Consider the following 24,987-nt stretch of genomic DNA (forward strand, 5'->3'; position numbering starts at 1 on the left):
TTTAATGGCTAATTTTTGCTTTAATGTATAGTCTATTTTCATATTCAGTGTTGATTTGTAACATCAGCTTATTACCGACAAGCTGATCTTTATTTATTTATTTATTTATATTATTTATGTTGTCTTGTTTATGGTTTCAGACTTTCTTTTCCAACAGCATGAATGACTTTAATTCATATAATAAATCATTAAAATACTAAATAAACAACATGTTTAGAAGGTGCTGGGATTCTAATTAATCATAATTTATTTTTGTAAATTAACTTTTTTTTGTAGGTCTTTTCTCTTGTAGGAAAATTACAAGTTAAACGTCAGTGTTGGTGCTTTATGTCACTTTTTACTGACAGTTGGGATTTTTGTTTCACTTCTGTTTTTGGGTAGTTTATCAGTTTTTTTTATTCATCGGGCCAACATTTTAAAAAAATATTAGCTAATAACATATTAATTCAGTGTCATTAACATATTAATGAATAAACAGTTTTTTTGTGGGTTTAAGTTTTTGGGGTTGTGTTATATAGCGAGTATTGACTTGCTAATTACTGAAGTGTTTATTTTACTGTCTGAAGCTTCCAAGCTAATTTATTTTCATTTAAAATGGTTAATTTGTTAATAATAATAATAATAATAATAATAATAATGAGGTAATTGACACAAATAACAGTAATTACACAATTTTAATTTCACACAATTGCTTGGCTTATGTGCAGTGTATTTATTTAGTCTTATTAATTTATTATTTATTAATTAAAAAGTTTTTTTGCCAATTTTTTGTGTTGTGTGATGTTAAATATTTAATTACTGAACCACAATTTTTAAAAAAATGTAATGTATTAATTTGACTTTATTTATTGTAGTGGCCATATCATGATGATGATTGTTGTTGTTGTTGTTGTTGTTTGTGTGCAGGAAGCTGCTGAAGTCGACGCTGGTGTTGATGCCGCTGTTTGGCGTTCACTACATCGTGTTCATGGCAATGCCGTACACGGAGGTGTCCGGAGTCCCCTGGCAGATTCAGATGCACTGCGAGATGCTCATTAACTCCTTTCAGGTATCAATTTTCTTTTTTTCCTTTTTTTAAAGAGCCTGCTTTATCTGTTTCAGCATTGAGAATGACGACATGTAGGAATGTGACGAGTTGTGTTGCCTAGCAACGAGGAGCAGAGGTTACAGAGAAGATTCATTCTTACTCCAAATAAAGCTTATTATCCAAGAAGCCTTCCCTTATTTAGTTTCATATCAGAGCTACGAGGCTAATGTAGCTAACAAAGATTAGGAGCTTACAACCTCCAGGTTAGCGTTTAGCTCACAACTTATACAACTTATACAACTTAAATCAGAAAAACACCTAAAAAATTATAACCATGTGATCATGTCCTGTTCCTGTTACAGTGCAATATGTGTGTGTGTGTGTATATATATATATATAATATTTTTACCTCCCAAATATTCTCTTTATGCATCTTTTCATCTTTGTATTTTTTCCTCCCATGTATTCTCTCGTTGCAAATATTTCTTTTTAAAATTTTTCCTCTGACGGATGTTTTTTTTTTGTATTTTATTCTTTTTTCCCTCTCCCCCATGGATTTATTCTTGTTTTGCTGCCATTTTTTTGTTTTTAATTTGCGCATAATGATTGTTTTCCCTTTTTTTATTCTCCTACTCATCTTCTCAGTTTTTTTCTCTTAGGAGTCCATAAAAATGTTCATGTTTATTTCACTGTGTAAATTACTTCCCATTTTCTGACCTTCATGTTTCACTGTTCACTTGTCTTTTGTCTTTGATTTATTGAATAATATTATTTTATTCAATTATTATATATATATATATATATATATATATATATATATACAAAAAAAAACTACAGTACAGTGAGTAGGAATAACTCATAAATAACATATCAGTAACTCCTTAGTAACTCCACAGTAACTCCTCAGTAACTCATCAGTAACTCCTCAGTAACTCCACAGTAACTTATTAGTAACTCATCAGTAACTCCACAGTAACTCCTCAGTAACTCCACAGTAACTCCTCAGTAACTCCTCAGTAACTCCACAGTAACTCCACAGTAACTCATCATTAACTCCTCAGTAACTCCACAGTACCTCCTCAGTAACTCCTCAGTAACTCCACAGTAACTCCACAGTAACTCATCATTAACTCCTCAGTAACTCCACAGTAACTCCTCAGTAACTCCTCAGTAACTCCACAGTAACTCCACAGTAACTTATTAGTAACTCATCAGTAACTCCACAGTAACTCATCAGTAACTCCTCAGTAACTCATCAGTAACTCCTCAGTAACTCCACAGTAACTCATCAGTAACTCCTCAGTAACTCATCAGTAACTCCTCAGTAACTCCACAGTAACTCATCAGTAACTCCTCAGTCACTCCTCAGTAACTCCACAGTAACTCCACAGTAACTTATTAGTAACTCATCAGTAACTCCACAGTAACTCATCAGTAACTCCTCAGTAACTCATCAGTAACTCCTCAGTAACTCCACAGTAACTCATCAGTAACTCCTCAGTAACTCATCAGTAACTCCTCAGTAACTCCACAGTAACTCATCAGTAACTCCTCAGTCACTCCTCAGTAACTCCTCAGTAACTCATCAGTAACTCATCAGTAACTCCTCAGTAACTCCACAGTAACTCATCAGTAACTCATCAGTAACTCATCAGTAACTCCACAGTAACTCATCAGTAACTCCACAGTAACTCATCAGTAACTCATCAGTAACTCCTCAGTCACTCCTCAGTAACTCCTCAGTAACTCCTCAGTCACTCCCCAGTAACTCCTCAGTCACTCCACAGTAACTCCTCAATAATTTCTCAGTAACTCCTCAGTAACTATTCAGTAACTCATTAGTAACTCATCAGTAACTCATCAGTAACTCATCACAGATGTTTGACGTTCGTGTGTATATGTGTGTGTGTGTGAGTGTGTGTGTATGTGTGTGTATTCACTGACAGATGATTTTGTTCCCCTCATTGCAGGGTTTCTTCGTTGCGATTATTTACTGCTTCTGTAATGGAGAGGTAAGATCACTTCCATCACTCTATTTATTGAATAGTTGAATGCATAATTGCTTCCTCCGTATAACCTTCAAATTCAACATCAACACATTAAAATATCATCATATTTAATTATTTAATACAAATAATTAAAACATACTTATTATACTATGACAAAGCACAAAAAGAAAAAAAAAGAAATTCAATAATGTTACGTTCCTTTCAGTAAGAGGCCATGAATTGTTACTAACAATTGTAATGAATTGTTAGTGATGCTGTTTAAACTGTAAAACAAATGCTAACTTTTGTGTCGTGTCCAGGTCCAGGCGGAGATTAAGAAGTCGTGGAGCCGGAGGACGCTGGCGTTGGACTTTAAGCGGAAAGCACGCAGCGGTAGTAGCACGTACAGCTACGGCCCGATGGTTTCCCACACCAGCGTGACCAACGTGACGTCGCGGCAGCGTGATGTCAGCATGCGGCTCACGCCTGCTAATGCTACTGCTACCACCAACGGGCACCGGAACCTTCCGGGCTACGTGAAGAACGGCTCAGTGTCGGACCAGTCCAACCCGTCATCTGCTCACGAACTCCACGTGCAGGAGGATGAGCCGTCCAAGATGGTGACGGATGAAAAACCCGCTCCGTTGGTGGAGGAAGAGCGGGAAACGGTCATGTGACTTGGTAGCTGTTACAAAGAACCTCAGGATCTGCTCTCGGAGGAGTTTGCTCTATAAGCCTAGTGTTTAAAGGCTAATGAAGGAACTCTGGACCACGAGCAGAATTCAGAAGACAATATTTTCATTGCTCTCAGATGAAGATGATATTTAATGTGTAAAATATTGTATAAATGTATTCTGTATAGTCAAATGTGTGATTACGTGGTGCATTTTTTTTTTTTTTTTTTTTTAAATCAGGTGTTTTTACGTTCTTCTTAACTTCTCACGTGAGTAGTTTAGAGAAAACTCATTTTTTGTTGTCGTTGTAGCTGAAACTTTTTAAGGTAATTTTTTTGAAGTAACCATAATAACTTCAGGTATCTTCAGGTTCATGTCGCTCGTTATCGAGCTTCTCACACAAGTTTATCATTTCACATGGAAGTCTTAATGTTTACTTTTACACCAGAATAATCCTTCAGTTAGTTTTTTTAAGAAAAAAAAATCTCTTAAAGAACAAATCTTTCATGAAACGTTTTAAAGAACACGTGACCTTTTTCAGACCTACAGCATCTCAGCAAATCCATCTCGTTCCTAGAATCCTCCATTTCTGTGCTTCATAGCCATTAGCATGCGCGTGTCCGTACTTGTCGCTATGTTGTCGTTGCTTAGCATTGAAACGCTGGCTTGTTAATTTCCCCTCTAGTTTGAAAATGATGTCTAATTTGTCAGATTTATTTGGGGGTCAAATTGATGTATGTTTTTGTCATGACCTCACTTCCTCTCAAGGATTCCACACATTCACTCATTACATACAGACAGTTTAGGAAATAAGCTAACAGGAAGAAGGAAGATGCAGCTAGTCAGCTAGTTTTACTAGCTTAAGTATACCTAGCATGTTAGTTGCCAAATGACCATAAAAAGCTATGCTAATTTAAATTCTTTAAAAAAATTTTGTCACATAACTAGCTAACTTAGCTAACCCTCTATTCTGCTAACAATAGCTAGCACTAATTGACTTGGCAAAAAACTGGAACTGAATTATCTGATTGGAAAATGTAATGAATTCATATAAAGACATTTCTATTTTGATTTTATTTAAGCATCCAGTGTTTCATTATCGCTTAAACTTTGTCAGTTTCAACGTTTATTTTATCTCCTTTTGCAGATTAACCTTCATCTCAAAACAAATGAGTTATAATTATTTATTAGATTTTTTTAAAAAATGTATAGTAAAAGCTTAAAATCCGTAAATCGACTCAGTGTGTAAAAGTGTGTCAAGGTTTGTATTCGTGCAGGTCAAAATGTTTACAAACAAAATTAAAAAACCTAAAACAGAAAAATGTTGGTATTGTGCGTGAAAAGAGCCGCCGTCATGCTAACGCTTCTGTAACGTTATGGCAACTAGAAAGGGATCTTAGTGCTACGATACACTGACGACTTATTAAAGTGACATTGCTAGTTGACTTTTACACAATCAAACTTAAAGCTTCTTAAAACTGAACGTAATCCTCAGCTGGCTGGCTAGCTGTCTGCACAGCTAAGTAACTGAGTATTTCATCTAGCAAAATTTGTTCTAGTTTAAAGAAAACATCCTAAATATTTGTCGGTTGCTAACTAGCTAACGGAGCATGTTAGCTAGCTCTAGACCCAGGATACTTTTACATTGAAGGTTTATTTTACTCACTTGAGGAAAATGATATGATATGATCATATGATCATTTTGGAACATTTAATGGAATTTTTTTAGAAAGAATTTTATTAAATTAGCAATGTTGCTTTAAAAAGTTACAGAGTGTGTTGTTGTTTTTTGTTTGTTTGTTTGTTTGTTTTTTACACGTAATTGTTTTCAGAAATTAGCAGGTTTGAAAGCTTTCATATTTTGTTGTGCTTTATTTTACAAAAATCTGTTGCAAGTGTCTAAAATAGTATACTTTTTTATTTTAAAAACTGTAAAAGTGTCTTGGTCTTTAAAATTCTTTTTATTTCCTGTAAATATTTTAAAAGGTAAAACATTCTTCTGGGTGCTTTTTTTTGTATATTTTTTGTTTTTTCTCAGAGTTTCCGCGCGGTATTGTTTACTGAATTAAAAGCTAAATTGTTTATATTACAGTAAAAATAATTCTAAGTATTAGCACCTTATGTGTATCTATACATGTAATTATATATATATATATATATATATACTGTCTGTGTGTGTGTGTGTGTGTGTGTGTGTGTGTGTGATCTCACTGTGAGGAATAATTATTTTATTGACCAGTATTAAAAAAACAAAGTTGCACAGAATAATGAAGGAATTAATTGTTTATAAGGTGTTTTATTTTTATATCCGTGGGGCATTAATGATGGTGAGTGTGTCGATGATCAGTTCTAACCTACAATATATTCAGCAGATGGATGTGTACCTACATAAAATCTTTACAAAGCTGAAGCAGCAATATCCCATAATTATGTTTATCGTCATGACAGTGCAAAAAAATTGCCACCCTCTGTACATATGAGCAAAGGCTGTGAAAATTTGTCTTTATTGTTTTGTTAAAAAAATTCACAAAATTACTCTGCTCTCATGGATATCAAACAATTGCAAATACAACACAGGTTTATCCAAAAATATATATATATATTTGTTAAATATAGATGTGCAACAGCTCTGAGTCTTCTCCTATAACACCAGATGAGGTTGGAGAATACTTGGTGAGGGAGCTGAGACGGTTTTCTATGGGGTTCAGGTCAGGGGACTGGGAGGGTCATGGCAGGACCTTGATTTTGTGGTCAGTAAACCATGTTTGTGTTGATGTTGATGTATGTTTTGGATCATTGTCCTGCTGGAAGATCCAACCACGGCCCATTTGAAGATTTCTGTCAGAGGCAGTCAGGTTTTCATTTAATATCTGTTGATATTTGATAGAGTCCATGATGCCATGTATCCTAACAAAATGTCCAGGTCCTCTGGCAGAAAAACAGTCCCAAAACATTAAAGATCCACCTCCATATTTAACCATGGGCATGAGGTACTTTTCCATATGGCTACCTCTCTGTGTGCTCCAAAACCACCTCTGGTGTTTATTACCAAAAAACTCTATTTTGGTTTCATCTGACCGTAGAACCCGATCCCATTTGAAGTTCCAGTAGTGTCTGGCAAACTGAAGATGCTCGAGTTTGTTTTTGGATGAGAGTAGAGGCTTTTTTCTTGAAACCCTTCCAAACAACTTGTGGTGATGTAGGTGACTTCGGATGAAGTTTTGGAGACTTTCTGACCCCAAGACACAACTAACTTCTGCAGTTCTCCAGCTGTGATCCTTGTGAATCCCTGTGATTTTTATCCACTCGAACCGTCCTCTTCACAGTGCGTTGAGACGATATAGACACGCGTCCAATTCCAGGTCGATTCATAACATTTCCAGTTGACTGGAACTTCTTAATTATTGCCCTGATGGTGGAAATGGGCATTTTCAATGCTTCTGCTATTTTCTTATAGACACTTACCATTTTGTGAAGCTCAACAACCTTTTGCCGCACATCAGAGCTATATTCCTTGGACTTACCCATTGTTATGAATGACTAAGGGAATGTGGCCTGTGTGTTACCTCATATTTATACCCCTGTGGAACAGGAAGTCATGGTTGAACAATTTCCTGTTCCTAGTCACCCAGGTGTACTAAAAAATTTAAAATATCAATGGGAATACACTTCAAACCTAGTTTTCTCATATGAATTCATAGGGGTGACAATAATTGTTGCACACCTATAATTAACAAAGATATATTTTTTGATGAACCTGTGTTGTGTTTGCAATTGTTTGATATCCATGAGAGCAGAGTATTTTTGTAAATTTTTTAAACAAAAGATCAATAAGAAAAATCTTTCACAACCTTCTTTGCTCATATTTACCAAGGGTGCCAATATATATAAATAGAATGTATCTAATATTTTTCATTATAATATTAATAAAAGAAAAGAAGAATTTTAAGAAATATTTATTTCTGGAACTTTTTACTAATTTGAAATTGAGATAAATCAAAACATATTTTTGCTTTATTCTCAAATAAAAATTAAAAATAATAAAATATGAGACAATTTAAAGCTTGTAATGATTGTTTTTAAAAATGTCACACACCGTTTAATGTTAAATTTAACATAATCATATAAATACAAACTTTACATAAAATATCTTAAATATAGTTCAATTTTTCATTTGTTTCCCCAAATTATTGGATTATTATCAATATAATATTATTTCTGCACTTTTTTAAATAATAATTACAAGCTTGAAATTGGGTGAAAATTTAGCTTCTTTCTAGAAATGAAAGCTTGAGATAATTTGTTTTAAAAGCTAGAAGTGAATAAAACTGGAAGGTTCTGGCAGAAGTGTAGATAAAGTGGACGATGTTGAAGATGTGTTGATGTTCAGGTGAATATAATTCAGTTTGATGTTTCTCTCAGCTTTATTAAATTCCACTAGCTGTTTATCCGCCGTTAATCGCATCTCACGTCTCAAACACTAGTGCTTTAAATATCTGAGTGTTTATTAGAATCACCACAAAGAGCTGCTAAACCTTAATCAGCTAGCAAACCGGCTAATCAGCTAGTAAAACAGCTTATCAGCTGGCAAACCGGCTAATCAACTAGCAAACCGGCTAATCAGTAACTAGCATACAAGATCTGACCTACATGCTATCTTTCTTTTGTTTTTCCTTTTTCTGACCTTCACACATCAAACATTTCCCTTCTTTCTTTCTTTCTTTCTTTCTTTCTTCTTACTTTCTTTGTCTTAATTTCTTTCTTTCTCTTTGTTCTTTCTCTGTCTTTTCTTTCTTTCTTTTCTTCCGTTCTTTCTTCCTTTCTTTCTGTCATAATTTCTTTCTCTTTCTTATCCTTACACCTCCACATGTCAATCTTTCTGTCTTAATTTTCTCTCTCTCTCTCAGTGTTATGTAGTAATGTGTGTGTTGCAGTGGACAGGGGTGTGTGGTGTTTTTTTTTTGTTTCTGTAAATGTAAACACTGTAAACCTGGATATTGTGCTGATTATATTGTGAAGCAGAAATAAACATGTAGACGATGTGATTATTGTGTCTGATGAAATCTAAACATAACGGTCAGATCTTCACACCAGATCATTAGATGTTTAGTTAGATTTAAATAATAATAATAATTATAACTAGCTAGCTAACCAGTGCTAATGTATTGGGGTTTTCTGCTGTGTGTAGGTTTTAATGTGTACAAAAGGAACATTGCTAGCTAACTTTTCTCACAATTAAACAAAGTTAACATTAAAAATGAACTGTAATCCTAACGACCAGCTGATCCTGAGTAGGATCTAGACTAGACTAGCCAGATAAGTAAATTTACCTACATTAATTTAAAGAAATACAGCGCTATTGAAATGTTCAAAAATATTTATCATACAGCTGTTAGTTAGTTACAGTTACATTTATATAGCACTTTTTTTTAGACACTCAAAGCACTTTACATAGTAATGGGGTGGGTGGGGGGGTTCTCCTCAACCAACACTAGTGTGTATCCTCCACCTGGACGATGCGACAGCAGCCGTAGTGCTCCAGAACTCCCACCACACACCAGCTATTAGTGGAGGGGAGAGAGTGATGTAGCCAGTTCAGAGAGGGAGATTATTAGGGGGTGATAGAGAAGGGTCAATGGGGAATTTGGGCAGGACCCCAGGGTTATACCCCTACTGTTTACCATAAGTGATTTTTAATGGCCACAGAGAGTCAGGACCTCGGTTTAACATCTCATCCAAAAGACGCTGCTGTTTTTACAGTATAGTGTCCCCGTCACTATACTGGGGCATTAGACCCCACACAGACCACAGGGTAAGCACCCCCTGCTGGCCTCACTAATCCCACTTCCAGCAGCAACCTTAGTTTTCCCCACGAGGTCTCCTATCCAGGTACCGACCAGACTCAACCCTGCTTAGCTTCAAAGGGAAACCAGGCACGATATGGCTCGGGCAAAGCTGTGCCTCTAATTAACCCGCAAAAAACACTGAATGTTTCTGTACAAGTTTCTTCAAATCATCCTGCTTTCATCCGACTGCAGAAGCTGAAGAGCTTACAAAGCATGTACAGGATCTCACTGTGGAAAAGAACCGATCAGGAGAGGGATATAAAAAAAATTCCCATGCATTAGATGTACCACGGAACACCATGAAGGCCATCATAAACAACTGGAGAAAAATGGTGCACCGCAGTGACATCACCAAGAGCAGGATGTCCTTCCACAATTTCTAAAAGGACAAGACAAAAGCTTACCAGGGAGGTTGCCAAGAGACCTCAAGCAACATTAAAGGAGCTGCAGAAACATCTCAGAAGTACTGATTACTCTCTGAACGTGACAACAATCTCTCATATTCTTCAGATGTTTGGACCATGGGGAAGGGCGGCTCAATGGAGGCACTTTCTCATGAAACAAAAACAAACCTTCAAGCCCTTAATCACCCCAAACCATGTGGTTAAATGTGTTCTGGTCTGGTGAGACCAAGGTAGAACTTTTTGGCCGTAATTCTAAAAGATAAGTTTAATACAAGAACAAGACAACTTATCACCTGAAGAACACCGTCCTCACGGTGAAGCATGGTGGTGGCAGCATCATGTTATAGTTCTGCTTCTCTTCAGCTGGAACTGGGGCTGTAGCCAGGATAAATGGAATCATGGATATCTCCAAATGCCGATCTATTTCAGCACTAAACCTGTAGGCGTCTGTCAGACAGATGAAGACGAAGATGAAGGAAGAAGATGAAGATGAAGATAAGTCTCACCTTCCAGCACGATGACGATATTCGCTGCTGTTTCACGTTAAAGGTGGGAAAAGATCTGACATGAATATAAACCCGTCTAAAACTTAAACCAAAAATCAAGTGTTTACTCCACAAGCGTACAGGAAACATCTTTATTTTTAAAATATATTTACAAATTTACAATAAAATACAAAAACTCGTCTTTAAACCAATCAGGGTTTTTTTTTTTTTTTTTTTGTAAAAAAGGAAATAAATAAAACATTGCACTAGAAAAAAAGTTTAGCACGATCACTTCTTTGCTGATTTTTTGGCCCCGCCCCCTTTTTCACCCTTCCCCTCCTCGGATTCACTTTTCTTCTCTTCTGCTTTGCCTTCCTTCTCCTTCGCTGCCTTCTTTCCTTCTTTCTCTTTCTTCTTCTCTCCTTCCACTTTCTCCGACACCGTATTCACTTCCACTTTAGCCGCTGTGAAAGGAATAAGAGAAGAGAGCAAAAGATCACCAGAGGTTACTGAGTAACAGCGTAGCTGAACTCAGAACGACATATTACTCTTCATTACTGTGTGTGTGTGTGTGTGTGTGTGTGTTTATGGGGTGCACCTGCAGCTCTGTTATATAATCACATACTAACATTAACATATGATGTTCTTTACCCTACAGCCTGTCTCCTGGACACTACAGTGTGTGCATATGTGTGTGTGTGTGTGTGTGTGTGTGTGTGTGTGTTCACCTGCAGTTCTGTTATATAATCACACACTAACATTAACATATGATGTTCTTTACCCTACAGCCTGTCTCTTGGACACTACAGTGTGTGTATGTGTGTGTGTGTGTTTCTCCAGTTGGACAGGTGTTTACCTCCTCTATATGCATCACTAATTTCCATGTAAATAACATCACTGTGCTGTTCTGTATCTGTCTCTTTTTCTCTCAGTCTCTTTCTTCATACCTGTCTGTCTTTCTATCTATCTCTCTCTCTCTCTCTCTCTCTCTCTCTCTCTCTCTCTCTCTCTCTCTGAGTGGGCGGAGCATGGTGAGTGCGAGCGATAGTCGTTTGTGTCTCGTACGTGTGCTCAAACTTTTTCTATCTTTTTTCTCAATGTCTTATACGTGTTCTTGGTTACATTTTTTTTAGGATATTTAGGATTTAAAGTCAGCACCCAGCGTTTCTCTGGGAGACATGATGCATCCGAGCATAATGAGTTTTGAAAATGTAAGGCAGCGTCATGGAGTAAGAGTAGAGTCTGTAGCTGATGTGGAGCAGTGCTGTTTGGCACGCGGTGGGAGAGATTGCGGGTCGTGACAATATTGTTTCGTCCTCGCGGATGAACAACGCAATCGTTCATTTTCTGAATTCTGTCAAAAAGGTAAACGACGTCGTCCAAAGTGGCGTCGCATCAAACGGCTCACTGCTACCTGCTTTTCCTCTGAGTATCCCTTCTAAAAAGATCACACTGTCTAACGTTCGTCCATTTGTAAAAGATCAGATCCCTGCACAAGAACTGTCATGCTACATAAACTAGTTTCCACTATCACGAAAATTCGCCGTTAGAAGTCGGTGTTTCTGAAGCGTGTAGTCTCATTTAGTAGACATGTTTTGACCTGGATTTTAAGTTCAGAATCAATGGCTTTGATTACACAGTCTTTGAAACTTATGATCCTGCAGTTAAATGCTTTACCTGATACTTTAACTGATGCAGGTACAAGCACGGAACAAGCTGTGTCTGTGAGCGAAGCCATTGAGGATGGGCCAGCTGCTGCTTTCCTTCAAAACTCTTTTTTAATTTGGAAATGAAAAATGGCCAGAGCAGAATTATTCACTCTTTACGCACAGCTACACTGCGAGTGCTCACCAAGCCTGCTGATATACATAGCCGTGCTGTAGAGGTCTATTCAGACCTTTACAAATGTGAATTGGTGGAATGGGGTATAGCTGCTTGCCAAACATGAACGAGGAACAAGAACAGACTTTGTCATTACAAGAGCTTCATACCACCATGATGAGCATGGACGATGGTAAATCTCCTGGAACTGATGGGTTACTCTATGGTCCATCATCGGCGTGGATCTGCTGAAAGTTCCTAATGACAGTCTGAAAGGAGAACTCCTGACACTGTAGAAGAGCAGTCATCACCTTGTTACCTAAAAAGGGCGATCTTCAGAGTATCAGCAATTGGTGCCCCGTTTCTGAATATAAAATTCTGTCTAAGGCTCTGGCCGTAAGATTAGGCAACATTATGGGCCAGTTGAGAGATTTTGATTTAATTAGGGATGTTTTGGATGCTTCTAAACTTTTGGGAGTCAACACTGGGCTGATCTCTCTTGATCAAGGCTAGGCCAGGATCTGCCATGTCTAGCCATAGAGCCTTTATTTAATAAATTACAAGCTCATTTAAAAAGGTCTGGCTTCCCCTGGTTGAAATAATTATTTTTATCTTTAAACATATGATATTTAGACACGACTTTAGACATATTTCCTCCGCTAAGGTTAATTGGGTGAAAAGTGAAGCCTTATTAGTGGAAGCTGGAGTGCTGACCTTCCCAGACTAGCTGGAGGACTGCTCTGGATAAGAGGCGGTCTAAAACACCTTGGTGTCTATTTGGGAAATGAATTTTTTTTTAAAGGAGAACGTTAGGAAAGTCTACTTGAGAAAGTAAAAAGATGTTTGGAAAAATGGAAATGTTTACTCCTTCAAATGTCATATAGAAGGCATATTCTTATCATTAATAACCTTGTGGCATCTTCACTGTGGCATAGAGTTCTTGTGTAGATCCCTAAATGGACATCTTGCAAATATTCAGAGAGAACTGGGGGACTTTTTCCAGGATAAGTACTACTGGATACCGAAAAACATTCTGTTTTTGCCCAAGGAGGAAGGAGGCCGAGGTCTAGTTAATCTCCCCACCTATCTCCTGTCTCCAATATATCCAGAAACTTTTACAGAGACCTTTTACACTTGTGTGGAGACCGTTGGCATTAAGTATTTTAGGAAAAGTGGGTGATATGGAACTAGCTTTAGCTTTGTTTTTAATGGATCATAAAAGGATGAATTTTAATGGAATTCTCTTCTTTTATCAAAGTTTATTTAAAGCTTAGGTTTTGTTTTGTGTTTTTTTTTTCCTGTTAGTAGATAGAACCAGCAACTTCACTTCACTGGTTGTTGGAGGAACCGACTGTATTCTGAGTTCTCTGGGGAAGAGACTCCGGGTCTAATGAACCTATTGCGTCATGGAAAACTTTTTAAGTTAAAAATTATTATAAAGGAATCAGGATATGATTTACAAAATTTGGAGAAAGTCGCTAGGCTTAGATTAATTTATTTTGCTAGGGAATTTCTTGCTAAGTTAGCTTTGAGGAGATTGGTGCAGGGATTTTAATCCCTGATAATAAAGATCTTTTTCCAGTAATTGAGATCACACCTGTTTTAGGTCAGCCTCTGATTACTAGTCCTCTGTTGATCTTGGGAGTTAATGAACACATTGATTTCAGCAGGAGAGAAGGTTTTATATTAATGTGTTGTGAAAGCAATTCACCAACGTAATGTAAGTAATAAAGCAGATACAGTATGGAGAGAGAAACTGAGGATCAACGTTTAAACCAACCCTTTCTGGAGAGCACTTTGGTTGTTCTGGTCTGGAGTGTCAGTGTGGTGGGGGTTAGTAGGTGTTGGACTTTGTTCTTCTAGTCTGGAGCGTCAGTGTGGTGGGGGTTAGTAGGTGTTGGACATAGTTGTTCTGGTCTGGAGTGTCAGTGTGGTGGGGGTTAGTAGGAGTTGGACTTGGTTGTTGTGGTCTGGAGCGTCAGTGTGGTGGGGGTTAGTAGGTGTTGGAGGTTGTTCTGGTCTGGAGCGTCAGTGTGGTGGGGGTTAGTAGGTGTTGGACGTGGTTGTTCTGGTCTGAAGCGTCAGTGTGGTGGGGGTTAGTAGGTGTTGGACGTGGTTGTTCTGGTCTGAAGCGTCAGTGTGGTGGGGGTTAGTAGGTGTTGGACGTGGTTGTTCTGGTCTGAAGTGTCAGTGTGGTGGGGGTTAGTAGGTGTTGGACGTGGTTGTTCTGGTCTGAAGTGTCAGTGTGGTGGGGGTTAGTAGGTGTTGGACGTGGTTGTTCTGGTCTGAAGTGTCAGTGTGGTGGGGGTTAGTAGGTGTTGGACGTGGTTGTTCTGGTCTGAAGTGTCAGTGTGGTGGGGGTTAGTAGGTGTTGGACGTGGTTGTTCTGGTCTGAAGTATCAGTGTGGTGGGGGTTAGTAGGTGTTGGACGTGGTTGTTCTGGTCTGAAGTGTCAGTGTGGTGGGGGTTAGTAGATGTTGGACGTGGTTGTTCTGGTCTGAAGTGTCAGTGTGGTGTGGGACGTGGTTGTTGTGGTCTGGAGCATCAGTGTGCTGGGTTACTGATTGGAAGGTCGCGGGTTCCAGCCCCAGCACTGCCAAGCTGCCACTGTTGGACCCTTAACCTTCTTTGCTCCAGGGGGTGCTGTATCATGTCTGACCCTACACTCTGACCCCAACTTCCTAATATGCTGGGTTATGTGAAGAAAAGAATTTCACGGTGCATATGTATATGTGATCAATAAAGACTCATTATCATTATCATTAATGACTTTACTACTTTAATGACTTTACTACTTTATCACCCTGGTCGACGTTGTAAACAGACACAATAATGGTCACAATAATGAATATGAGAGCGACACTAATATAAACAAATGGTGTTTCATGTTTACATTTATAGAAATAGTAGTAGTAAAAGTTTTTCAAATTCTGTATTGCTTTCTTTTTCATCAATCTGTGTATCTGGTGCTTCCTTTTCTTCTTCTTGTCCCAGGTCAGATTCCACCTCTTCTCACTCTCTCTCTCGCTGTCTGTCTCTGTCTGTGTCTCTCTGTCTGTCTGTCTCTCTCTCCTTCTCCCTCTCTCCCTCAACATTCATCTCTGACTGTTCTCTTACATCTCTCTCTTTTTCTCCATCTTCCACCTCTTCTTTTTCTCTCTCCACTTCAACATGCGTCTCTAGCTTGTCATTTCTGCCTTCCAAATTTCATTTTAAAGATAATTTGAGATTTTAATGATCTTATATCACAAATTTTTGATACAGGACTTCATTTACCATATTAAGTAACAAGGGGCAGGTTACTATATGTATATAGTATATCTATATAACTATATATATATATTATACAAGTTGATAAGGAAGCTGTCCCTTTCGCTGCCTCCTTCTTCAGTTTGTCTTTAATTTTCTGCCGTCTCTGTCTGTTTGGCATCGCGCCTTTACTGACGATTCCGAACGTGAATGTGTGCTGTGTTCCCTGCGATCTGGATCTTTTCTGAAAGGTCATGATGTTACTCTCTCTCTCTTTCTCACACTGTACCTATCTGTCTCTGTTTCTCCCTGTCACACAGCCTGTGTTTTATCAAAATATTTCCATGCTCTCTCTGTGTGTGTGTGTGTGTGTGTGTGTGTGTATGTGTATCATGTAATGAGGGCGGAGGTAAAGGTTTTATTAAGAGGCAGGCAGACAAATCTAAAACGACGGGCAAAAACGTAGTAAAAAAAACATGTACAGGGTCGGGCGATGAGCAAGCAGGGAAAACTAGAGACGAGAAATAAAGAAACGAGGACAAGAGCAGGATCCAAACACCGGGAAACAAGGACAATGAACAAAACGGCTCGGTACGTACTAGCGGCAAAACACATAAACAATACTTCACCCTGAACAAAGACACGCGAGGGGTTTAAATACTCAACACAATCAAAAGGGGATAACACAGAACAGCTGAGACACATTAGGAAACAGCCAATAATAATACAGGGGCGGAGACAGGACAGAAACCAGACAAAACACACATGTCTTTCAGATTATTATTATTATTATTATTATTATTAATAATAATAATAATAATAATAATAATAAAGAAATTGTGTGCATACCGGAGTTCCCTCCGGTCCAGACACTCTGTACATACTGTAAGTGTTGTTTATGGTCATACAATTTTTTTCTATTCATATGTTTTTTGTTTTGTTTTTTTGTCGTATGCATTTTTTTGGTCATTACAATTTATATTGTTTATTTAAAAAATGTATTTCTTTTTTTGTTGTACTTTTTTGTTTGGTTGTAAACATGTTTTTGGGTTGTATAATCCTTTTGATTTTAGTATTCAGGTATGCTAGTTCCAGCCAGCTAGCTAGCTATTACATAACTAGCATAGACAAACATCCTGTTAGTCCAGCCATGAAGCATAAATATTAGCATACTTTCACAGAAGTCTGTGCATGTCCATATGTATAACAAGCAGCCTGCAGTGCGTTTCGATTTAAGCTTCATCTTTGTCTGAACATTTTCATCATGGCAGCATTATTATTTAAGTAGAGGTGTGAATTTTTATTTTGTTATCATTTTGACTTCATGCGCAAATTGTCAGGCCACAATCTCAAAAGTGCGAGGTGTTCAACACTCAGAGGTTATTTCTGGGCGGAGCTTGTTTGTAGCGCCACCTCTTAAAAAATAACCAGTTGGATTAGTGCAGGTTTTCTCAAGCTAGGAGCCACTCGATTTACAATTTGGGCCATGAGAGAAACCGAAAACTTTATTTTACAAATTATTATTACAAATATCACTCCAAGTGCAAGAACAGATCTTGTGTGCTAATATTTTGAAAAGTTACTTGGTATCACACCCAAACCACTTTTAAATGAAGAGTGTATGAGTTATTTTAGTCTCTTTTTTTTTGCTATCCTGACTCTCTTTACTAGTGTAAGAGTGCAGCAATAAAAATGAACAAATTTCTAAATCCATCATCTTCCTCTGTTCCTCAGTAACATCGAGTGACTCAGACTCGGTGAAAGAACAGAATTGAAGAAAACGAACATGAAATCACGCTGAACGTTTAACGAGTATGGATGTACAAACGTGAGGGTAAATAATGAGGAGAAAGTAAAACACTCTGCGTGAACCTCTGCGTTGGCGTTCGTTGGAGTAGAAGCTCTGGGTCATGTGAGCAGACTGGTGGAGCTGAGTAAGTTACCACACTGCTCTACATTCCCTGTGGAGGGTCCAATTAATCCTCGTTAAGCCTTAATTATGGCTGTGATTATGTCACAGGTCACCCGAGATCATGTTTTCCTCAGAGCCACGGCATTTCAAATGTAGCTGTCAAAAATGATCCGTGTTTTCAATCGCTTTTAGAACTTGTATGAAAACGCTCAGGCTGCGGAGTCTGGGTTGTGAGTTCTGGATCCTGACTGGTTGGAAGGTGTTGGTGAATTTTCTAGAACAGCAGCGCTGACAGTAGCGCAGGTTTATATTAGTACATTATTGTTTCTATAGCAACAGCTCATTCACTGGGACGTGAAGCGCGGACGCTCCATACGGGAGGTGTTTATGCAACACGTATGGAAGGAGTCTCCGGTGTCAGAGGTGAAGCTGTAACTTTTCCCAGCTGTTTTCCCACATCTTCAGGACAGAGGAGTTTACACTTCTTCACTGTTTCTCGCTAACAAAAGACGACAAGCTGCGTTTTTTTCTTATTAACGTGAAGAGAGAGAACAAAGAGAGAGAGAGAATAAAAAGAGGGAATAAAGAGAGAGAGAGAATAAAGAGAGCATAAAGAGAGGGATGGTGAGGGAACGAGTGTTTATAGCTGCTATAACATAAGCGAGAAAAGGAACTAACTCATTTCAAAGAGCATTAAATGTAACTATAAACGGATAAAAGGTATGATGTTATTTAACTAATAAAAGTTTAGTATAACAGCACAACACAGTGTTTCTTCCTTATCTAAACAATAATAATAATAATAATAATAATAATAATAATAATAATAATAATACAAATTGGAACTTTACTGTCCACATGAATTATTGATAGATATGAGGAGAGAGAAAAAAGAAAGAGAAAGACTGAATGAGAGACAGAGAGAGAGGAAGAGAAGGAAGAAAAGAGAGAGAGAGAGAGAGTGAAAGAGACAGAGGGACAGGGAGAGAGAGAGGGAGGGAGAGAAAGAGAGAGAAAGAGAGAGAGAGGGAGAGAGAGACAGGGAGAGAAAGAGAGAGAGAGGGAGAGAGAGAGGGAGAGAGAGAGAGAGAGGGAGCGAAAGAGAGAGAGGGAGAGAGAGAGAGACAGGGAGAGAGAGAGAGAGAGGGAGAGAGAGAGAGAGGGAGGTTTGACCTTTAAAAGTATGAAAGTGATAGAATGAAAAACGAGATCAGGAGCTCTGATAGACGAAAGCGTGTTTATGTGATAAAGCTCCAGCGTGCTGTCACTCTGTGTATTCTCTAATTACCCACAATTCCGTAATTCCGCTGGTGATTTAAACACTGAGGTTCTCCAGAAGATCCCAAAGACATCAAAGTAGGTGTTTTAGAGCTTTGTACGAGTCTCTCCATGTTTTGAGGGAAAACAATAAGCCAAGTTATATAGTTTCTTTGTAGATATATATTCTTATTTTAATTTTACAGAAAAATAATTTTTCTTATTTGCATCCAAGCAAATTGCTCTCTGGATCCTTCTGCTTTTTCTGTGGACGATACCATCACTGCTACCTCCGTAACCCAGATCTGGTATGCATTAGCTTAGCTTTACCGCTTCCTTTGCACTGAAATAAAATATGTGATGACTGTCAAAGGTTAGCAAGGTAGTCAGAAATGTAGCTACAGATTAGCGCTAAAATTGGCTAGCTCTTCTGTTTGGCATGCATATACAGTATTTCATTTAAAAGATGACACTCAGCTCGAGAAACTCGACTTCACTGTGAGGCGAAGCATGGTGGTGGAGACATCATGTTGCAGGGATTCTTTCAATCAGCAGGGAAACTGGGTGGAGCTGACTATAGAACAATCCTCGAGGAAAACTTGTTTCAGAGACTGGGGGCGGAGCTTCAGCTTCCACCAGGACAACCATCCTAAGCACACTGCCAAAGCTAGACTGGAGAACCTGAACGTGTTACAATGGCCGGGTCCACGCCCAGACTCCGTCTGAGAGAGAGAGGGGTGAAAACTGCTGCTCACCAACAATAAAAACAACCGAAACCCCAAAATGTTAGATATGATGCTGTAAAATCTCAGTGAAGTCCATTTCAGTTCCAGGTTGTAACACTATACAGTGTGGAACAGTTCCAGGGAGTGAATACTTATGCACAGCACCGTGTACTGATGAATACATTCATTTTCTGTGTGTGATGTGGTTAAAGGCTCAGGCTTAGACGGGTTTATCAGAGTGAAACACAACAGAGAGCAAAAAAAGAACAGACAAAGAGAAGAAGAGTGACAGACGAGTTTATTAAGTCCGCAATACAGAGACAAGAGAAACGCATTAACGGGGGGGGGGGCAGAGGGAGAGAGGGAGAAACAGGCTGACAGACAGAGATAGACAGACAGAGAGAGTGACAGAGAGACAGACAGAGAGAGAGACAGACAGAAAGAGCAATAGAAAGACAGACAGAGATAGACAGACAGAGAGAGACAGGAAGAGTGACAGAGAGACAGATAGACACAGAGAGACAGACAGACAGAGAGTAGACACAGACTTAGAGTTTTAGCCTGTCTCGTTCTGAGCGCTCTGATTGGTCGGTTCGTCTTCCTCATTGAGAGCAGGAAGTTGATTACCGTCACGTGTCTGCACATGCTCAGAGACAGTACAAATCACTGAGGGGTCAAATACACACACACACACACACACAGATAGAGCAGGAAACTCAGAAAAAGAAGAACAGAAAACAACAGGAAACAGGAGCGAGTACAGTAAAGCAACAGCTAGCATAAAGAGTTAGCAGAATGAGCTAGCATAAAGAGTTAGCAGAATGAGCTAGCATAAACAGTTAGCAGAATGAGCTAGCATAAAGAGTTAACAGAATGAGCTAGCATTAAGAGTTAGCAGAATGAGCTAGCATTAAGAGTTAGCAGAATGAGCTAGCATTAAGAGTTAGCAGAATGAGCTAGCATAAAGAATTAGCAGAATGAGCTAGCATAAAGAGTTAGCAGAATGAGCTAGCATAGAGTTAGCAGAATGAGCTAGCATAAAGAGTTAGCAGAATGAGCTAGCATAAAGAGTTAGCATAGCAGAATGCGCTAGCATAAAGAGTTAGCAGAATGAGCTAGCATAAAGAGTTAGCATAGCAGAATGCGCTAGCATAAAGAGTTAGCAGAATGAGCTAGCATTAAGAGTTAGCAGAATGAGCTAGCATAAAGAGTTAGCAGAATGAGCTAGCATTAAGAGTTAGCAGAATGAGCTGGCATAAAGAGTTAGCAGAATGCTCACAGTGCTCATACTTTATTAGTTTAATAGCTTGTTTAGTGTTAGTGTGTGTGTGTGTGTGTGTGTGTGTGTGTGTGTGTGTGTGTTTACCTCCCGGTATCTCAGTGAGCTCGTTGAGTGGAGGAACGGTCTCCAGCGTGTTAGCGTAGCTCTTAGCCGCCAGTCTCTGAGCGTGCCGAGCCTCGATCTCCTTCTTGGTGCGAGGAACTCGACATTTAAAGATGCAGCACAGAATGATGACTGGAACACACACCACCCTGCATCAAGTCTAATTTAAACTCAGCTCACTGCGCATTCATATCAGCTCCATATATAATAAACATCACATCACATAACTCTCTCAGTGTGTACAGTGGCATGCAAAAGTTTGTGCACCCCTGTGCCCTGTATTCTGTTATTGTGAATAATTAAGTGAGTAGAAGATGAACGGATCTCCATAAGGCATGAAGTTAACAATGAATCTTTTCAACAGTTTAACCAAGATTAGTGTTTTTTTGTACAATTTTAGAGTACAAAAAGGAAAGGAACACTATGCAAAAGTTTGCGCACCCTGAGAGATTTGAGCTCGCAGATAACTTTTACCAAGGTCTCAGACCTTAATTAGCTTATAAGAGGCCCAAGAATCTCACAGAACTAAAAGACTGTTGCAAGGATGAAGGGTTGAAAATCCCCCAAACACAAACTGAAAGACTCTTAGTTGTTTTACAAGCTGTGATACTTGGCAAAAGGAGGTGTTAATACTAGTAATATTGACCATGCAGGCTGCCCAAATTTTTGCTTCAGGGCCTTTTCTTTTTTTTGTTATTTTGAATTGGTAAAAAATGGAAATAAAAAATAAATCTTGCATAAAATATTAAAGAAATGTGTCGTCTTTAACTTAATGCCATTTGGAAATCTGTTCATCTTTTACTTGCTTAGCTTATTCTCAATAACAGAAATTTTGACCAGGGGTGCACAAACTTTTGCATGCCACTGTATATACATCCAATAACTTATTCATTTCATCACCTCTCTCTCCTATCTACACAAATAACTACAAGCGCAGGAAGAAAGACCAAAAAGAATTATTTGTTATAGAGGAAGGTGTTAAAAAAAAGAACCTTCAAACATAAACAAACAAACAAACAAACAAACAAACAAACAAACAAATAAATAAATAAAGGGCTGGAACATAAAGAAGGAAAAGTCACAAAGGAAACAAAGAAAGAGAAGAAAGCCAAAACACACACATTTTAGAAAATGAAAGAGTTTGAGTTGAAACTCAAGCAAATAAACAAATAAACAAACAGGCTGTAACATTAAGAACAATAAGGAATAAAAAGTCTTTACAAACATAAAAACATAAATAAATAAATAGATAAATAAATAAATAAGACTGAACGTGCCTCAGATGGTGTTAGACAGTAGCAGGTCTTCAGATATTTATTAAAATAAAATTTGATACTTAAAAAATAAATGATTTAGTAATTATTTATTATTTACACCCTTATTGACGGATATCATACGGAAAAAACTTTTTCTATTTTAATAACGTAATAAAATGGTAAGAAGTGCAATTAAACTGACTTACTGATGGCCAGGACAAACATGGAGAAGATCCCCACCACCTGCCAGAGACGAAGTCCCCAGAACACAACGGTCTCCGAGGTGATGGGGTCCGGCTTCGGTGGGGGGTCTGTGGGCAAGAGCTGAGACACAGACAGAGAGAGAGAGAGACATGGAGAGAGAAAGAGAGAGAGGGGGGGGGAGAGAGACAGGGGGAGAGACAGGGGAGAGAAAGAGAGAGACAGACATGGAGAGAGAGATGGGGGAGAGAGAGACGGGGAGAGAGATGGGGAGAGAGACGGGGAGAGAGAGAGACGGGGAGAGAGATGGGGAGAGAGAGACGGGGAGAGAGAGATGGGAGAGAGAGAGAGACGGGGAGAGAGATGGGGGATTGAGAGAGACGGGGAGAGAGATGGGGAGAGAGAGATGGGGGAGAGAGAGAGACGGGGAGAGAGATGGGGAGAGGGAGAGAGAGACGGGGGGAGAGAGATGGGGAGAGAGAGATGGGGGAGAGAGAGAGACGGGGAGAGAGAGAGACGGGGAGAGAGATGGGGAGAGAGAGACGGGGAGAGAGAGATGGGGGAGAGAGAGAGACGGGGGAGAGAGAGATGGGGGAGAGAGAGAGACGGGGAGAGAGAGACGGGGAGAGAGAGATGGGGGAGAGAGAGAGACGGGGAGAGAGAAAGACGGGGAGAGAGAGATGGGGATTGAGAGAGACGGGGAGAGAGATGGGGAGAGAGAGAGACGGGGAGAGAGAGATGGGGATTGAGAGAGACGGGGAGAGAGATGGGGAGAGAGAGAGACGGGGAGAGAGAGATGGGGGAGAGAGAGAGACGGGGAGAGAGATGGGGTGAGAGAGACGGGGAGAGAGAGAGACGGGGAGAGAGAGAGAGACGGGGAGAGAGACGGGGAGAGAGAGAGACGGGGAGAGAGAGACAGGGAAAGAGAGAGAGACGGGGAGAGAGAGATGGGGAGAGAGAGATGGGGATTGAGAGAGATGGGGAGAGAGATGGGGAGAGAGAGAGACGGGGAGAGAGAGATGGGGGAGAGAGAGAGACGGGGAGAGAGATGGGGTGAGAGAGAGAGACGGGGAGAGAGAGAGAGACAGGGAGAGAGACGGGGAGAGAGAGACAGGGAAAGAGAGAGAGACGGGGAGAGAGAGATGGGGGAGAGTGAGTGAGAGAGAGAGAGAGAGAGAGAGACAGAGAGAGAGAGAAAGGTGAAGTAATTTCTTTAGTTAATATAATATTACACAGTATAATATAATGTTCAGTCCATTACAATTATTTATTTTAACTGCATTAGTGATTATTTCAGTTTGTTATTAGAAACATGATAAAGATATCAGTCTGAAGTAGAAATAACGCTCTGTTATGTAGTTTAATAGTTAATTGTCTGCACTTATATAGGGAATTTTTTTCTATAGTGCCTGTTTATCATTCTCATACACACACACACACACACCCCAATGGCAGCAGAGCTACCATACAAGGCACCAACAACTTGGGTTCAGTGTCTTTCCCAAGGACACTTCGGCATGTGGAGTCATGTGGGCCGGGAATCGAACCGTCAACCCTACGATTAGTGGACAACCCGCTCTACCACCTGAGAGACAACCTCTCCCTAAATCACAGGTCTATCATTAGGATCATCATCCATCCATCCATCCATCCATCTTCTACACCACTTATCCTTCAGGGTCGCGGGGAACCTGGAGCCTAGCCCAGGGAGCATGGGGCACAAGACGGGGGACACCCTGGACAGGGTGTCAGAAGATCATCATCTTGTAGATCACACAGTCTGTTACAGAATTCTGAGGAGATTTTATTAGGATCCTGTACAGTGTGTCGAGGAATAATCTTTAATAAAGCCCTGAAATCATCCAGAGTTGTACGAGAAGCTGCATGAAGTCATTACACCCAGAGAATGAGAAAACTGGAGAACAGAAAGAAAACACCGCCAGGCAGAACTGGTGACTTCAAAGCTAATGAAGATGAGGGGAATGTTTTTTTTTCTCTGGAATAATAATATGATTAAGACTTTAAGCTGGTTAACATGAAGTGTGTTTTGAAAATCCTAGGGTGCTGAGAAGGTTAAGTAAGAAACGTGATATTTCTCAGCACCAACATCAAACACTCCACTCCCAGGGTTTAATCACGACTGAATACATAGGCCTCGTTCTTCTATGTTCTCGCTCACCTCTTTGTGTTTACATGTCAGCTGATGGAGCTCCGAAAAACAAGTTAAAATCTTAAAGGAAGTCCCAAGATCCCAAGATCAAAGGGCAAATCCAAAGATCTTCCGAAAAAAGGCGAGGTGAGAGTCAAACACGATGAGGCAATAACGATACACAGTTCAGAGTTGGAAAGACTTCACAATGAACATAATGAACCCCATGCTTTAATGTATATAGCCAGCAAACAGGAAGTGGGAAGTGTGTGTGAGAACCTAGGAGGAGCCTTGGAATTGACGAGACGGTGCCCTCTGGTGGAGAACTGGTGGAGTTAACCACACCTGCCAAGAGCAGCAGCTAGGTTGTTGGAGGAAGAACATCATCTCAGGATAGCACCAGTAGGTCAGGGTGTAAGAATACTGAATAATATCCTGCTGAGACTTGAGTACACATTGATGTGGTTCCTTGTTTGTTTTTTGAAGCTCCAAAGAGGTTTGATAAGTGCCTTCAGCTTTGTGGAGTAGTGGTTAACATGGTTAAAACACTTTCAGGTCACTTCCTGTCACCTTTTAGTTCCGAATGTATTGCGTTCTACTCGTAAACAC

General features: G+C 39.4%; 2 protein-coding genes across 2 annotated transcripts in view; one reads left to right on the forward strand and one right to left on the reverse strand.

Moving 5' to 3' along the window:
- pth1r (parathyroid hormone 1 receptor) overlaps positions 1-7,302 on the forward strand; it is a 74,382-nt gene extending 67,080 nt beyond the window's left edge. Inside the window, exons 11-13 of the mRNA XM_053629979.1 lie at positions 907-1,048; positions 2,998-3,039; positions 3,336-7,302. Coding sequence (XP_053485954.1) covers positions 907-1,048; positions 2,998-3,039; positions 3,336-3,692 — 541 coding nt within the window. The 3' untranslated portion in view covers positions 3,693-7,302. The remainder of the gene's footprint in view (positions 1-906; positions 1,049-2,997; positions 3,040-3,335) is intronic.
- A 3,410-nt stretch (positions 7,303-10,712) lies between these two features.
- Positions 10,713-24,987, reverse strand: part of tmie (transmembrane inner ear) — a 19,383-nt gene continuing 5,108 nt past the window's right edge. Inside the window, exons 2-4 of the mRNA XM_053630177.1 lie at positions 22,235-22,352; positions 20,755-20,904; positions 10,713-10,888 (exon numbers count right to left, since the gene is read on the reverse strand). Of these exons, the coding sequence (XP_053486152.1) occupies positions 10,713-10,888; positions 20,755-20,904; positions 22,235-22,352 (444 nt within the window). The remainder of the gene's footprint in view (positions 10,889-20,754; positions 20,905-22,234; positions 22,353-24,987) is intronic.

Source organism: Ictalurus furcatus, chromosome 7, assembly GCF_023375685.1.
Source record: "Ictalurus furcatus strain D&B chromosome 7, Billie_1.0, whole genome shotgun sequence".
NCBI lineage: Eukaryota > Metazoa > Chordata > Actinopteri > Siluriformes > Ictaluridae > Ictalurus > Ictalurus furcatus.